Genomic DNA, 17,955 nt, shown 5'->3' on the forward strand with positions numbered 1-17,955 from the left:
CTACAAGACAAAAAAAAAAAAAAATCAAGGATACACACCCTTCCCCTTAACTTCCAAAAAAAGTTTTTTAAGTCCACCAATAAAAGAAACTATATTTAGCTATACTAACAAAAGACGGTGTTCTTGAACTAGGAATCTTATAAACCACCCCAAACCACCAAACCTGTTTATTAATTGCAAAGATGCAAGCAGTATTCATCTATATAAGTCTCCTATTAAGGGGAAAAAAAGAGAATAAGAATCAAAACTTTTTAACTTCAAGAGAATGAGGAGACAAGCCACAAATTTTTTTTAAAGAAAATATTTACAAAAGACATATTGGATAAAGAACCATTAACCAAAATACAAAGAACTTTTAAAATTTCACAATAAGAAAACAAACCACCCAGTTAAAAACTGGGCAAAAACCCAAAACAGATACCTCACAAAAGAATATATACAGGTGGAAAATAAGCATATGAAAAGATGTTTAACAACATATGTCATTAGGAAATTGTAAGTTAAAACTACAATGATATTCCACTATACATCTATTAGAATGACCAAAATCCTAAGTACTGACAATACCAAATTTTGGCAAGGATGTGGAGGAACAGGAACTCTCATTTATTGCTGGTGGGTATTCAAAGTGGTACAGTCACTTTGAAATACAGTCTGGCAGTTTCCTACAAAACTAAACATACTCATACCATGTAATCCAACAAGTGTACTCCTTGGGATTTACCTAAATAAGTTGAAAACTTATGTCCACACAAAACCTCACATATGGATGTTTACTGCAGCTTTATTCATAATTGTCAAAACTTGGAAGCAACCAAGATATCTTTCAGTAGGTGAATGGATAAACTGTAGTACAGCCAGACAATGAAACATTATTCAGTAATAAAAAAAAATGAATTGTCAAGTCATGAAAAGACATGGAAGAAACTTAAATGCATATTACTAAGTGAAAGAAGTCAGTCTTAAAAGGCTATATACTGTATGATTACAACTACATAACATTGTGCACACTGCAAAGCTATGGAGACAGTGAAAATCAGTGGTTGCTAGGGGTTGGGGGGTGGGAGCATGGGACGGATGAATAGGTGGAGCCCGGAGGATTTTTAGGGCAGTGAAACTATTCTGTATGACACTATAATGGTGGATACATGTCAACATACATTTGTCCAAACCCAAAGTATGTAGAACACCAAGACTGAACCCTAATATACATTATGGACTCTGGGGGTTAATGATGTGTCAGTGTAGGTTCATCAGTGGTAACAAATGTACCACTCTGGTGCTGGATGTTAATGGGGAGGTTGGGTGTGTGTGGGGGGCAGGGAGTATATGGGAAATATCTGAAATTTCCACTCAATTTTGCTGTAAACTTAAAAAAAGTCTATTAAAAAACTTTTTAGATAATGAAAATTCCTGCAAAAAATTAGTCATTAAGCAGACAAAAAGCTGTAACGGCTCTCCAAACTGAATTACATGTCTATAAACAATCACGTAGGGGATGGGGCACAGGTGACACTTTAAATAAGAAACTCAAAAACCAAGAACAGAAATAGGACTTTTCTAATATGTAAAGAAAAGAAGAAATAAAGTCAGAAAATTTTTCTGATTGAAGTCAGAAAAATAAAAGGAGAAGCAAAATCATATGAGAAATGGAGTCTAAATAACAAGATACCAAGGAATAACATATGTGAACAAAAGTGTAATAAGGGACAGTAAATAGCATAAAGAAAACAAACAAGTGAATGAAAATGAATAAAAAAGGAAACAATAAAAAAGGTCAGAAAGAAAGTGGTGGAAACAGAAGCCAGACTGAAAAAGAACCAACATATTTATAACTGGAGTCCATAAAGACTAAAAGTAAAACAAAGGAACAGAAATAATACTTACAAGTATAATCCAAGAAAACTTTCCAAAAACAATAAATGATCTGATTCTACATAAACCTGAAAAGGACTAGCAGGCACCTGGGAAAACTGACCTGAAACAATCAACTCTGAGACATATCCTAGTAAAACTGTTAGGCTTTAATGATAAAATAAAAATTCTAAGCACCTCTAGGAAAAAGATCAAATAATTTACCAGGAGAAGAGAAACAGACAGGCACCATACTTTTCTAAAGTAGTATACAAATCATGGAGAGAATGGAACAACATTCTACAACAATTCATGAACAAAATGTGTGAACCAAGAATTTTTTATCCCGACAAGCTGGCTTTCAAGTATTAAGGCAATAGAAAAACAGTTATAAACATGTAAAAAAAAACTCAGGGAATTCTGTACCTATAAGCCCCTTTTGAAGAATCTAGTAAGATTGTCCTTCATCCAATTAAGAGATAACTTGGGGAAACTGCAGCAAAGGGATTAATTTAACATATTTAATGGTAAGTCTAATACTAACCATGGTAGGAGAATAAGATATAGAAATAATCCAAGTTAAAAGATAGAAGGAAAAAGGAGAAGGGGAGAGAAAAGAATAAGTTGATTGATTGTTGTATAAGCAACAGGTGGGAATCAATGGATATTACTGAAAACTAAAAAACCAGATAGTAAATTGTTATATTTTAGAAAAGGGACTAAGGGCATTAAAAAGGCATAAATACAAGGACAAAAATCACAAATCTTTCTAAATATCAAAAGAAGTTAAAAAATTAAAAAGCAAAGAAAACATATCATGTAGAGAAATACAGTAAATATAACATAATACATCTAGTAGTTGTAACATGAAATATATGTTGCTATTTTATGGGGGTGGGACGAATTGGAAGATTGGGATTGACATATATACACTACTATGTATAGAATAGATAACTAATGAAAATACTGTTTAGCACAGGTAACCCTACTCAATGATCTGTGGTGACCTAAATGGGAAGGAAATCTAAAAAAGAGTGGATATATGTATACATGTAACTGATTCACTTTGCTGTAGAGCAGAAACTAACACAACATTGTAAAGGAATTATACTCCAATAAAAATTAATTAAAAAAAGAAAAAAATAATGACAAAATTGAGATCAAATATATCAGTCATATCAATAAATATGAACAGACTTAATGCACTTAATATAAGAAAAAGATTTGCAATTTGACTAACAAAGTAAAAACCGACTATATACTGTATCCAAGAAAAAGATCTAGAACAAAGTAATTCAGAAAGGCTAAAAATAAAGCAACTGGCAAAAGTGTACTAGGCAAATGGAAACAATAGCAAGGGATTTCAGTCTTGGTATCAAAGTAGAATTTAAGCCATAAAGCATTAAACATCACAAGAAACACTTTTTAATGCTAAAAGTCACAATTCACAATGAAGATATAACAGTCATAAATATCTATGCTCCAAATACCCTAATAACCAGTTTTTTAAAGCAGAAACTACAGGAGATACAAGGAAACAGACAGAAATACATTTTACATAGGAGATTTTAATACACCACTTTCAGTACAAGACAGAATAGACAACATGTCAATAAGGTTATAGAATACCTAAAAACATAATCAAAAAGGAAGAGCTAATTGATATGTATTGGACTTTACCTCCTGATAATACAGGATTCATCTTCTTTTCAAGCACACATGAAACATCCACAAAAATTGGTCATGATATAGGGCTACAACGAAAACACCTGAAATTTTAAAAACCTTCTATTAAAGAACTCTTCAGTCAGGGGGAAATATAAAATATAATTAGAGAGTAGCTAAAATACAGTGATAACGAAAATATTGGGGGTTGGCCAAAAAGTTCATTTGGGTTTCTCTGTGTGATCTTGCAGCAAAACCCAAACGAACTTTTTGGCCAATGCAAAACTACATATCAGAATTTATGGGCTACGTTCAAAGCAGTGATCAAGAAAATTCATAACACTCAAAAAAAGAGAAAAAATTTTCAACTCAAAAAATGAGAAATGGGGCTTCCCTGGTGGCACAGTGGTTGAGAATCTGCCTGACAATGCAGGGGACACGGGTTCGAGCCCTGGTCTGGGAAGATCCCACATGCCGCGGAGCAACTAGGCCCGTGAGCCACAATTACTGAGCCTGCGCATCTGGAGCCTGTGCTCCGCAACAAGAGAGGCCGCGATAATGAGAGGCCCGCGCACTGCGATGAAGAGTGGCCCCCACTTGCCACAACTAGAGAAAGCCCTCGCACAGAAACGAAGACCCAACACAGCCATAAATAAATAAATAAATAAATAAATAAATAAATCCAAAAAGTTTAAAAAAAAAATGAGAAAAAAAAAACCCAACCCAAAAGAAAGCACAACGAAGAAGATATTAAAGATAAAGGCAGAGTGAATAAGGTAGAAAAGAGAAAAGCCAATAGATCTAATTAAAAAATCAGAATCCCATTTTTAATTTTTTTATTATTTATTTATTTATTTATTTTTATATCTAATAGGATTTTTATTGTAGAAGACATTGCTAACAGCCTACCCAATCACCATCGCCATTTCTCCATCCTTTTCAGAATCCCATTTTTTAAAATAGATCTTTATTGGAGTATGATTGCTTCACAATACTGTGTTAATCTCTGTTGTACAACAAAAGGAATCAGCCACATGCACACATACATCCCCACATCCCCTCCCCGCCTAGCCTCCCTCCCACTCTCTCCATCCCACCTCTCTAGGTCATCGCACAGCACTAAGCTGATCTCCCTGTGCTATGCTGCTGCTTCCCACTAGCTAACTATTTTACATTCGGTAGTGTATATATGTCGCTGCTACTCTCACTTCGTCCCAGCCTTCCCCTCCCCCATCCCCCGGGTCCTCAAGTCCATTCTCTATGTCTACCTCTTTATTCCTGCCCTGCAACTAGGTTCATCAGTACCTTTTTTTTTTTTTAGATTCCATATATATGCTTTAGTATACAGTATTTGTTTTTCTCTTTCTGACTTACTTCACTCTGTATGACAGACTCTAGGTCCATCCACCTCACTACAAATAACTCAATTTCCTTTCTTTTTATGGCTGAGTAATATTCCATGGTATATATGTGCCACATCTTCTTTATCCATTCATCTGTCGATGGACATTTAAGTTGGTTCCACGTCCTGGGTATTGTAAATAGTGCTGCAATGAACATTGCGGTACATGTCTCTTTTTGAATTATGGTTTTCTCAGGGTATATGCCCAGTAGTGGAATTGCTGGGTCATATGGTAGTTCTATTTTTAGTTTTTTAAGGAACCTCCACACTGTTCTCCATAGTGGCTGTATCAATTTACATTCCCACCAACAGTGCAGGAGGGTTCCTTTTTCACCACACCCTTTCCAGCATTTATTGTTTCTAGATTTTTTGATAATGGCCATTCTGACTGTTGTGAGGTGATATACCTCACTGTAGTTTTGATTTGCATTTCTCTAATAATTAGTGATGTTGAGCATCTTTTTATGTGCCTCTTGGCCATCTGTATGTCTTCTTTGGTGAAATGTCTATTTAGGTCTTCCACCCATTTTTTAATTGAATTGTTTGTTTTTTGATATTGAGCTCCATGAGCTGTTTGTATATTTTGGAGCTAACCCTTTGTCTGTTGTTTCATTTGCAAATATTTTCTCCCATTCTGAGGGTTGTCTTTTGTCTTGTTTATGGTTTCCTTTGCTGTGCAAAAGCTTTGAAGTTTAATTAGGTCCCATTTGTTTATTTTTGTTTTTATTTCCATTACTCTAGGAGGTGGGTCAAAAAAGATCTTGCTGTGGTTTATGTCAAAGAGTGTTTTTCCTATGTTTTCAGAATCCCATTTTTTAAATTAACAAAATAAATAAGCCACTATCTCACTTAATCAAGGGGGGGAAAAAAGGACAAAGCACAGATAAACAAACTAAGAAATAGCAAAGGGAAAATAACCACTGAAACACAAGAAAATTTGTTTTAGGAAAATTACTTTGCATACCTCTATGCAAATAAACTTAAAAACCAAGACAAAAATAGGTAATTTCCTAGGAAAATACAGTTTACCACAATTGATCTCATTAGAAATGTAAAGCTTAAACAGACCAATGTCCATAGAGGAAATAAAGTTATCAAGGCCCAGATTCACAGGAGAATTTCACAGGGGAATTCAAATCATCAATGACTGTATAAAGCCCCAATGCCACAAAAATAGTTTCCAAGCCTAAAAACTGAAAGAAAACTTCAAAATGCTATTTATGAAGCAAGTATGACAACGATACCTAAACCTAATTCAGTACCAAATAAAATTACCAGTTAATGGATATGATGGTAGAGCTATCCCATTGACAATAGGAACAAACATAAAATATTTAGGAATAAACTTAACAATAAATATACAAAACTATGTCAGGAAAATTTTAAACACTCCTAAAAGACACAAAAGTAGATTTTAACAAATGGAAAGACTTTTCTTGTTCTTGATAGCATGATTTTAACATCATAAATATGTCACTTTTTCCTGAGTAAATTTATAAACTTAACAGTCTCAATGAAAAGACCAACAAGTTTTTTTTTCTTTTTTTTTTTTAAATGGAGATAGACATAGAAAGAAAACAAGAAAGAATAGTAGGAAAACATGAAAAAAAGTAAGTAAAGCTTAAGGACCTGGGAGGGGAGGGGGAATTAATCCTAGAAGATATTAAACATATTTAACTCCTCATAATTAAAATAGAATATTACTCACTTATGAATAGGCAGACCAATTAGCTCTCAAATTACTGAAGTGAAGATGAGCTTTTAAAATTAATGGTGTTAGGATAACTGAATAGCCATTTGGGAAAAGATAAACTTAGATCTACACTTCATACCACACACAGAAATAAACACCAACTGTATCAGGGCTAACTGTAAAAAGTGAAATCATACTGTATTACAAGAAAGCTTGGGTGAATTCCTCTATAACCCAGGTATACGAAAGTTTTCTGACAATGACTCAAAATCCAGATGCAATAAAAGAAACACTGATATATTTGATGACATAAAAATTTCACATGGCAAAAAATATCCTAAGCAGAGTTAAAGGACAAATGAAAAACTGAGAGAAAATATATAGAACATACATCACAGATAAAGGGCTAATATCCTTAATCCATAAAGAATTCTTAAAAGTGACAGGAAAATAAAGATAGAAAACTCAATGGGAAAAAAGAGCAAAGACATGAACAGACAATTTATATATATATATGTATTGTATATGATATATACAGTATATACATATATTAAAATGTAAAGTGATAAAGAGATGAAAAATACAAAAGGAAGTTAAAGACACAGAAGAGAGATTCAGAAGATGCAATGTCCCTCTAATCTGAGTTCCAGAAGCAGAAAACAGAGTTGTAGGAAAGAAATAAGCAAAGAAATGACAGAAAAAAAAATTCTAAGCCTAAGAGAGACTTGAATCTTCTGTTCAGAGGCCCAGCAGAATGAAAGAAAAAGTTTGAAATTTCAAACCTGCAAAACGTAAAGAAAAAACCCCAAAAGCTTCCTATGGGGAGAAAGAAGCAGCTTACCTATGAAGACTCAGATCCTTGTTACAAGGATCAACCTTTTATGAGTAACACTGAATGCTAGAAATCAATGGATGAATGTTATTTTACATAAAAAATTCCATACTCAGACAGACTGTCAGTCAAGTGTGAGGTCAAAGTGAGCCATTTTCTGACATTCAAGATCTTGTAAGATTCACTTACCATACACCTTTTCTAAAAAAGAAATAATTTGAAAGTTTTTTTAATGAAAATGAAATCCCAAAAAGAAAGAATGACCTTCCCAGAGACAGAATAAAAAGCAATCCCAGGTTGACAGCCTGTAGATTTACACAGCAACCACCTTGAATTATAAGAGTAGCTCAGAGAGGCTCAAAAGAATTTGTCTAATGTATGCATTAGACAAATTCTATGATAAAGAATCCGTAAGATATAAATAATGCAATAGATATATGCCATTCTATAAACAAGAGAAAAAAAAGAAAGGCAATTAGAAATGCTAGGGGAAAAGGTATATAAAAAGTCATTGTCCGAGTCTGAAATGAATTAAATTGTGGCATGATTTTGAGCAACCCATGGAGTATGAGAAAACAGAACCTATTTTACCTTAACATTTATAGCATTCTCCTTTGAGTGATACAGGTTTAGTGACTTACGATTACATCTTTCACTCTAGACGACCAATTATATTACATATATAAATTCATTCTACTGATTTCTATTATTTAGGATCAACCTATAATCAAAGAAAAAAACATTTATAGTAAGATGTAAAATACATTATAAACCTTAGTAATGGAAAGAAATTGGAATATAGGTAGAAGAACTTGAAGGATGAGAGTAAAGAAAGATGTAAACGCACAGTAGTAAATCAACAAGTACAACTGGCCCTCCATATATGCAGGTTCCACATCTGTGGATACAGAGGGACGACTGTACTGTGCCATTCTGTATAAGAGATTTGAGCACAGGCAAATTTTGGTATCCTCAAGGGTCTTGGAACCAATCCCCTGTTTATACCAAGGGATGACCATATTGTCTACTATTTATTTTATTTTATTATTTATACTATTTACTTATTTACTAATTATTACATGACTTTTTACTATTTATTACTTACTATTTAAAGGAAGCCTGAAAATGATAGGGAAGGAGGATTCAGAGTTAGTCCACAATATTAAACATTAAAGGACTCTAGGCATTAGCACAAATAACTTTCTGAATGAATAATCTTTACAACTTAAGTGGGACAATAAACATTGCATTAAATTTTTTTTAATTAATTTATTTTATTTTATTTATTTTTTATTTTTGGCTGCATTGGGTCTTCGTTGCTGCATATGGGCTTTTCTCTGGTTGCGGCGAGCAAGGGCTACCCTTCGTTGTGGTGCACAGGCTTCTCATTGCAGTGGCTTCTCTTGTTGTGGAGCATGGGTTCTAGGCGCGTGGGTTTCAGTAGTTGTGGCACACGGGCTCAGTAGTTGTGGCTCATGGGCTCTAGAGCACAGGCTCAGTAGTTGTGGCACACGGGTTTAGTTGCTCCACAGCATGTGGGATCTTCCTGGACCAGGGCTCAAACCCATGTCCCCTGCATTGGCAGGCAGATTCTTAACCACTGTGCCACCAGGGAAGCCCAACTGCATTAAATTTAGTAATAATGTGCACCAAGTATTATCAGTCAGAATATTCTAGCTTAAAAGTCATCATACTTTTTCTGTAAAGAACCAGAGTAAATATTTTAGGCTTTGCAGGCCATATGGTCTCTGCCTCAATTACTTAACTCTGCTGTAATAGCTCAACAGCAGAGCTACAACATTGAATCACTTTGCTGTACACCAGGAACTAACACAACATTGTAAATCAAGTATACTTAGATATAAAAAATAAAATAAAAATCTTTTCTCCACATCCTCACCAACACTTGTTATTTTTTTGTATTTTTGTTAATAGCCATTCTGACAGGTGTGAGGTGATATCTCATTGTGGTTTTGATTTGCATTGCTCTGATGAGTAGTGATGTTGAGCATCTTTTCATGTGCCTGTTGGCCATCTGCTTATCTTCCCTGGAAAAATATCTATTCAGATCCTCTGCCCATTTTTTAACTAGGTTGTTTGTTTTTTGATGTTGAATTATATGAATTTTTTGTATATTCTGGAGAATATCAGATATATCTGTTATATCATTATATCATTATCATTATATATACCATATATATATCATATATCATTTGCAAATATCTTCTTCCATTCAGTAGGTGGCCTTTTTGTTTTATTGATAGTTTCCTTTGCTGTGCAAAAGTTTTTTAGTTTGATGTAGTCCCAGTTGTTTATTTTTGCTTTTGTTTTCCTTGTCTATGGAGACATATCCAAAAAAATCTACAAAGACTATGTCAAAGAGCATACAGTCTATGTTTTCTTCTAGGAGATTTATGGTTTCAGGTCTTACATTTAAGTCTTCAATCCATTTTGAATTTATTTTGTGCATGTGTGTGAGAGAGTAGTCTAGCTTGATTCTTTTGCATATAGCTATCCAGTTTTCCTAACACCACTTGTTCAAGAAGCTGTCTTTTCTCCATTGTATATTCTTGTCTGTTTGTCATAAATTAATTGCCCATATGACTGTGGATTCATTTCTGGGCTCTCTGTTCTGTTCCACTGATGTATGTATCTGTTTTTGCGCCACTGCCATACTGTTTTGATTACTGTAGCTTTGTAGTATAGTGTGAAATCAGGGAGTGTGAGCCCTCCAGCTTTGTTCTTCTTTCTTAAGATTGTTTTGGCTATTCGGGATCTGTTGTGTTTCCATACCAATTTTAGAATTATTTGGTCTAAACAAAATTGATGAACCTTTAGCCAGACTCATCAAGAAACAAAGAGATAGTCTAAATTAATAAAATCAGAAATGAAAAATAAGTTACAACAGATACCACAGAAATACAAATTATCATAAGAGATTACCATAAACAATTATATGCCAATAAAATGGACAACCTAGAAGAAATGGACAAATTCCTAGAACTGTACAGTCTTCCAAGACTGAACAATGAAGAATAGAAAGTATGAACAGATGAATTACCAGTAAAAAAACTGAATCAGTAATAAGAAAAACTCCCAAAACAACAAAGTCCAGGACCAGATCATTTCACAGGTGAATTCTACCAAACATTTAAAGAAGAGTTAACACCTATCCTTCTCAAACCATTCCAAAAAACTGCAGAGGAAGGAATACTTCCTAACTCATTCTATGAGGCCAGCATCACCCTGATACCAAAACCAGACAGAGATATCACCAAAAAAGAAAACTACAGGCTAATATCATTGATGAACATAGACGCAAAAATCATCAACAAAAAATTAGCAAACCAAATTCAACAACACATTAAAAGGATCATACACCATGATCAAGTGGGATTTACCCCATGGATGCAAGGATGATTCAATATCCAGAAGTCAATCAATGTGATACACCACGTTAACAAATTAAAGAAGGAAAATCATATGATCATCTCAATAGATGCAGAAAAAGCTTTTGACAAAATTCAACATCCATTTATGATAAAAAAAACTCTCAACAAAGTGGGTATAGAGGGAACACACTTCAACATAATAAAGCCCACAGCTAACTAAAAATAGAGTTACCATATGATCCTGCAATCCCACTCCTGGGCATATATCCAGACAAAACTCTAATTCAAAAAGATACATGCACCCCAATGTTCATTACAGCACTACTTACAATAGCCAAGACATGGAACCAACCTAAATTTCCATCAACAGATGAATGAATAAAGAAGATGTGGTATATATATACAATGGAATATTACTCAGCCATGAAAAAGAATGAAATAATGCCATTTGCAGTTACATGAATGGACCTAGAGATTATCATACTAAGTGATGTAAGTCAGACAGAGAAAGACAAATATCATATGATATCACTTATATGTGGAATCTAAAAAAATGATACAAATGAACTCATTTACAAAACAGGAATAGACCCACAGACATAGAAAACAAACTTATGGTTACCAAAGGGGGAAGGAGGGGGAGGGATAAATTAGGAGTTTGGGATTAACATGAACACACTACTATATATAAAATAGATAACCAACAAGAGCTTACTGTATAGCACAGAGAACTATACTCAATATTTTGTAATAACCTATGAGGGAAAAGAATCTGAAAAAGAATAGATATATATATGTATAACTGAATCACTTTGCTGTACACCTGAAACTAACACAACATTGTAAATCAACTACACTTAATTTTAAAAATAAATATAAAAAAATAAATAAAGCCAGAGCTAACATCATACTCAATGGTAAAAAGCTGAAAGCATTTCCTTCTAAGATCAGGAACAAGATAAGGATGCCCACTCTTGCCACTTTTATTCAACATAATATTGGAAGTCCTAGCCCCAGCAATCAAACAAGAAAAAAAAATTAAAGGAATCAATATTGGAAAGGAAAAAGTAAAACTCTCACTGTTTGCAGATGACATGATACTATACACAGAAAATCTAAAGATACCACCAGAAAACTACTAGGGTTCATCAATGAATTCAGTAAAGTTGCAGGATACAAAATTAGTATACAGAAATCTGTCGCATTTCTTTACACTAACACAAACCATCAGAAATAGAAATTAAGATAACAATCTCATTTACAATTGCATCCAAAAGAATAAAATACCTAGGAATAAATCTAACTAAGGAGGTAAAAGGCCTGTACTCAGAAAACTATTGATATGACACTGATGAAAGAAATTGAAGATGACACAAACAAATGGAAATATATACCATGTTCATGGATTAGAAGAATTAGTATTGTTAAAATGACCATACTACCCAAGGCAATCTACAGATTCAGTACAATCCCTATCAAAATACCAATGGCATTTTCCACAGAACTAGAGCAATTATCTTGTTTGTAATTGATAATACCACTGAGTAAGAACAAATTCCAGATATTTACAATCATTAGCACTGTTAAATTCAAGCAAGAGGCTGTGTTTTGAATGTCTAAAGAAACCTGAATTATCAGAAAAGGGAAAGTGAGCTCTTCTCTGTACAGGATAGATGGCACAAAGGCAGGATATAGCATGGGTATTCTAAAACAATCACTTAAACAAATGAACAAAGAAAAACTGTTACATACACACTAGGTCATTCTACTGGGGAGAAACAATGTCAGACCCCCTGGCTCTTACATAGCAAAGACCAGGAATCTGGCATATTAAATTTTTTTCTGGCTTCTAATATAGTCCATTCAAATTCTCCTGGTATATAAGACTTACTTGCCACTGTCACCATTTATTCATAATAAATCCATGGGGTGCTCTCTAATTTTGAGCCTCAGTTGGGTGCCTAAGGTCTGGTCTCCGAAGGTATCCTTCCTGAGAGCTGTGAAGCAAATCCATCCACCTTGGGCAAGACAGCAGCCCAATAAGACTCCCTACTCTGAACCTCTATCCTTAGAAGTCAAATGAATGATTCCATTTTCCTGATTTGGGGGAGCAATTCCATAGCCAGTCCAGGAAATAACATACCTTATCCTAACTACTCAATCAAAGCAGCACCTTTCCTATTAATACTATTCAAAGCCACTTAAAAACAGGGCCTTTTCCACTGTCTTCATAATAGTAAAAGGCCCAGATCGAACTCACTTCTCTGGCGAGGCTGGTTTCTAAAGCTGCCAGGTTGCTATAATCCCATTCAGTCTTTCAATACAAAGGAGCAAGTCTCATTATAATTCACAGGCCAAATAATAACACTGTCCTCCTTCTCTCTCTTCCTAAAGTAGAAATGCCCGACAGCATTCTATCAGACAGTGTATTGTAAAAGAGGTACAACTCTTCTCAAAGGCTCTTCATCAGGCTTTATGGGAGGAAAATGGACATGGAAGAATTCTTCAAACTTAAATAGGCCTCTGGACAGATTCATTATAGAAAAAGACCTTCAGAAATAGTAAATAATCATAAAATTCACAGTTATGAAATATAGTTCTTGTTACCATCTAATACAAGTACTTTCTCCAATCCCTCTCAGGTAATGAACTCAGAACTATGAGTAAAACAAAGAAACTGCATACAGGAATAGGGTAATAAAAATGCATGCTTAGGGCTTCCCTGGTGGCGCAGTGGTTGAGAATCTGCCTGCCAGTGCAGGGCACACGGGTTCGATCCCTGGTCTGGGAAGATCCCACATGCCGTGGAGCAACTGGGCTCGTGAGCCACAACTACTGAGCCTGCGCGTCTGGAGCCTGTGCTCCGCAACAGGAGAGGCCGCGATAGTGAGAGGCCCGCGCACCGCGATGAAGAATGGCCCCCGCTCGCCACAACTAGAGAAAGCCCTCCCACAGGTACCAACACGGCTAAAAATAAATAAATAAATTTTTTTTTTTAATGCATGCTTAGTTATACAAATACTGATTTTTTGAAAAACAACTGTGATTTAAAAATAGTTGGCCATCTCTGTGGCTCAGAATATTTCACTAATGCCTTTTCAAACCATTCAGCTACAATCTGTAGCCACTGGAGACAGCTTTCAAAGGAGACCTCAATTCCATGTGCCCAGACATGTAAAAGCAAGAAGATCTGACTGTGAATACAATTCCTAAAGCTGAGGATCATCATTAGTTCCTCACTCTCCCTCTTCCCTCACAACCACCAGTCCTCAGTGCCTGTCTTTCCTGCCCATCCCCTTCTGTCCAGTCCTCCTGCCATCAGGCAGCTCACTCCCTCTTCACTTTGCACCTATCCCAGGGCGGAAGCCCTTAACTGGTCTCCCTGCCCCCTTTCCCCCACTACCTGTGATCCATCCTGCACACCACCACCAAATTCATCTGGTTGCCACTTTCCTCCTCAGAACCTCCAATGGCCTGGCCCTGCTCACTGTGCGTAAACTCCTTAACTTGGTGGAAAACGCCTTGCCCAGTCTGTTCCCCACTGTCTATCCAGCTCTCATTTCTCACTACTATCTGAAAAGGATTTTCACTCTGCTCTGGGCAACCTGGATAGTCTGTAATTCCCCGAACAAGCTCTATTTAAAACTTCAAAATCCAGCAGTGGAGTGGGGGCTGGAAATAGAAGCCAAGTCATTTGCTCCAGACACAGCTGGGGAGCATAGAATCTGGATTTCAATCCAGTTTGGCCTGTGTCCAAAGCTCTTAAACACCATCCTGTTCTCTCTCTCTCTCTGAAATGTCCCTCTCTGATTTACCTGTGGAAATCTTATCCATCCTTTAAGCCCACTTCATTCTTGAAGCTTTCCTTGTTTTTTCCTGTCTGAAGTGACTTTTCTCTCTTCTGAGCTCCTATAGCACTTTCTTTGCATATTTCACAAAATATCATGACAACAGAGTCCTGTGATGAATCTCTTGAGATCCAAGATATTGTCTTATGGTCTTTTTGGTCCTTTATGGCACCTAACCTAGCTCCCTACACACTGATGGCACTCAGCAAAGATCTGATAAAAAATGAGCTACTGTGGGAAGCCTTACTGCACTCACCCAACCCAGCCACAATGAGAGATCCTTATTCATTTCAGGCATCGAGCTTTCCTTTCCCTGCCCTGAGTATCCTGCCATTCTCCTCTTCTAGTGCGTCAATTCTTCCTTGTTGTTGTAGGTCATTCCACCTGCCTATAAAATATTGTGCGATCTGGGAAAAGCTCTGGTGCCTGGTAACCACTGTAACATTTAGGAAGATGCAAATTGTGATGAATAGGAATCATAAAAGGAACAGGAGTGGTTTCATTCTTTGGAAACTGAAATGGAAACTGGGAAGCAAAGTTCAGGTCAAATTCTCCTTTCAGACCTTCTTACCCATTGTCTCTGTTTTATGTTGAAAGTAACAAGGGGTGGGGCAGTGAGCAAATAGAAGCAAATGCCAGGAAGAAGAAAGAGCAATAACTGGTCAGACAAATACTCTTTCTCAAGAGACAAACTGCATTCTAGGAAAGGAAAATACTCCCGAGTTCACAAGAAATTATACAAGAACATAGAGCAGAAAAGGGAAAACAGGCCTAAACAGTAACGTCTTGATTTTTCTCATCTTTTTGGCCTGTGAGATAGGGTTTCTACCCCTCGATGCTTCTCTCTACACTGGGTCACATGGCACTCAATGTCCAGTCCTCAGCATGACTCAGAAAAGGCTGCAAGGACAAGATGAAAATGACACTTTTCATTTAGCACATGACTGCATACGGGGACTCAGTAAAATTAGACAGTGAGTTTACAACAAATATAATGAGAATGGGGAGAAGGCACTTCCACCCGTTACCCACCTCCCTGTTCACCCTCTTCCTTGCTGCTCCTCACAGAAGGTGCTAAACTTATAGGTCAATGTTTGCGGAGGCAATTGAGCCAAAGAGGGAGACAAAGTTCAACTCCCTATAACCCTGGGAGGAAAAGGCAGGAGTGAGGAGTGGGGTTCCCCTCTCTCTGGCAGTGTCCCGCTTCTCACCCTATAACAAATACGCTTTGATTGAGATGAATTATATCAGAACCGGAAATTCCACCAACATCACTTCTTGAGAACCTACTATGTGCTGGGCTAGGAATTTAAAAAAAGAAAATAAGGGGGGGAAAAAAGCATTGGCCCTTACTCTTGACTAGTTCACAGTCTAATGGAAGAAGCAGAAATAATTTCCATGTACTGTGGCATTATACAAGGGGTACACTCAGGGTTCTGTGGAAATAAAGAGTCTGTAAGAGCAGAACTGGGGTCAGGGCAAGTTTCCTTGAAGAAATGAGATCAGACTAAGGGCTGATGATTGTGCAGGAATTAGCCAGGCCTAGAAGGGTGGCAAAGGTGTTCCTGTAGACAGAACCATGTAAGCAAAACCCAGAGATACACAGCATCCTTCCCTCAAACCAACAAAGCCCAAATCCTCCCGTGTCTGCATAATGCATACAATATTCCAGGATCAGAGGTGGAGAACAGGGGAAATGGTGAAATGTAAGTACTGAATTTTGAAGAAGTGCATTAAAAATAAATCCATAGCTTTCTCTGAAGAAGAAGTAAGAAGGGTAAAAAAAAACAAAACCAAAAAACCAAAAAAGAGTGGGTTTGGTTAAAGCAAACTAATCAACTTCCTAATCTCTGCAGGTGGGATCAGACTCCAGGTGGCCTTTCAATCACAGAGTTGGTGTTTACCTCTAAATCATATGAGGCAGATGGAAAGCAAGCAAAACAGCACACCCCTGGCTGTTATGCAGACTCCTAACCACAAAGCAGTTAAGTAACCGACAGTATCCTAAGCAATACAGACCCATGGAGGGTAAGGCCTTTCCTGGCCAAGTCTGCTTTCCGGGAGAATTGGGTTTGGACCCCACGCCCAGCTCCATCCATGTCTATAAAATGTTTGTCACCAATATGAACTCTGTACCACATTCCATCCCTTGGAGATCTGGCTATTTATTGACTTAAGTGGCATAAATATGTGAGACCTGGGCCAGAGAGGTGGAAGTAGCAGATGCCCAAAAACATCTCAGTTTTGGTCTCATTTAGGCACAGTTTTTATTCCTGGACTTTTAGTTTCCTTGCTCTGTGACTTAGTTTCTCCATCTGACAATGACAACTATAAAGTCTACCCCTGAATTCCTTATTTGAGGGAGATAAATTAAATAACTCCTAACATGGCTTGACCTCCCTGAGCAACGGCCAGGTGTCTGAGACGACAGGCCCCAGGAAGCCAGAATCACCTTAATCTAGAGCAATGAACCTGAAGGAACAAGAGCAGCATTAGTGATTCAATCAATTTTTCATTCACTCAACAATGTTTATTAAGTACTGCGTATGTGCACACCATAATCAAAACCGATACCCGTGTAACTTTGTTTTCTAGTCTCTTTCCACATCCCTGGTCTGTGACTGATGGATAAGCAAAACTGGCTGAGTTATATGCCAGTGTGAGCTCTGCTCAGGGAAGACTCCATCTCACCCTAGCCCTTCCACATGGGAAATTCAGGACAAAGCCAGTGACAAGGAAGGCAGCAGAGCACTGTGTTCAGCTCACCTGGGGACGCTAGTGAGGTAGGTCATGACATTCAGAAAGTCCTCATCTGGGATGTGTTTGAACCCCACAAACTCTGGAAAAGTGATGATGGGGGCACCATCTTTCCCTCGGCCTCCTGCAACAAAAATAGGTGGTCAAGATGTTAGCAAAATGTTTCACATCACACCTCTGCAGGTAAGGGACTTCAGTTAATATTGAGATGTGCATCGGCCACCCCCTTTTCTGTCTATATTATTTCAGAGCAGAATGCAGGAAGGTTGACACTGAACTATTTCGAACAAGTCCCTCTCCTTCATGCTTGCTCAGGGGTGTTGTGAGAATTCAATTTTTGAATCCTTTGAAGATAGCTACTGTATAAAAGATAACACTGATTTAAATATTTTAGCATAGGTAGAATAGTAAATAATGCCAACACAAATACGTAATATTGCTCTTTATTTTTGTAGTTATTAAATATCAAAGGTAAAAGAGCATGGTGGTTAAGAGAGCTGGCTCTAGAGAAT

At 36.7% G+C, this 17,955-nt stretch overlaps 1 protein-coding gene across 1 annotated transcript in view; it reads right to left on the reverse strand.

The window, feature by feature from the left end:
- The window catches only part of MCF2L2 (MCF.2 cell line derived transforming sequence-like 2), a 237,771-nt gene that overhangs the window by 172,351 nt on the left and 47,465 nt on the right, over nucleotides 1–17,955 (reverse strand). The window contains exon 3 of the mRNA XM_059920599.1: nucleotides 17,453–17,567. Coding sequence (XP_059776582.1) covers nucleotides 17,453–17,567 — 115 coding nt within the window. The remainder of the gene's footprint in view (nucleotides 1–17,452; nucleotides 17,568–17,955) is intronic.

The sequence above is a fragment of the Balaenoptera ricei genome, chromosome 4 (genome assembly GCF_028023285.1).
Source record: "Balaenoptera ricei isolate mBalRic1 chromosome 4, mBalRic1.hap2, whole genome shotgun sequence".
NCBI classification, from domain to species: domain Eukaryota; kingdom Metazoa; phylum Chordata; class Mammalia; order Artiodactyla; family Balaenopteridae; genus Balaenoptera; species Balaenoptera ricei.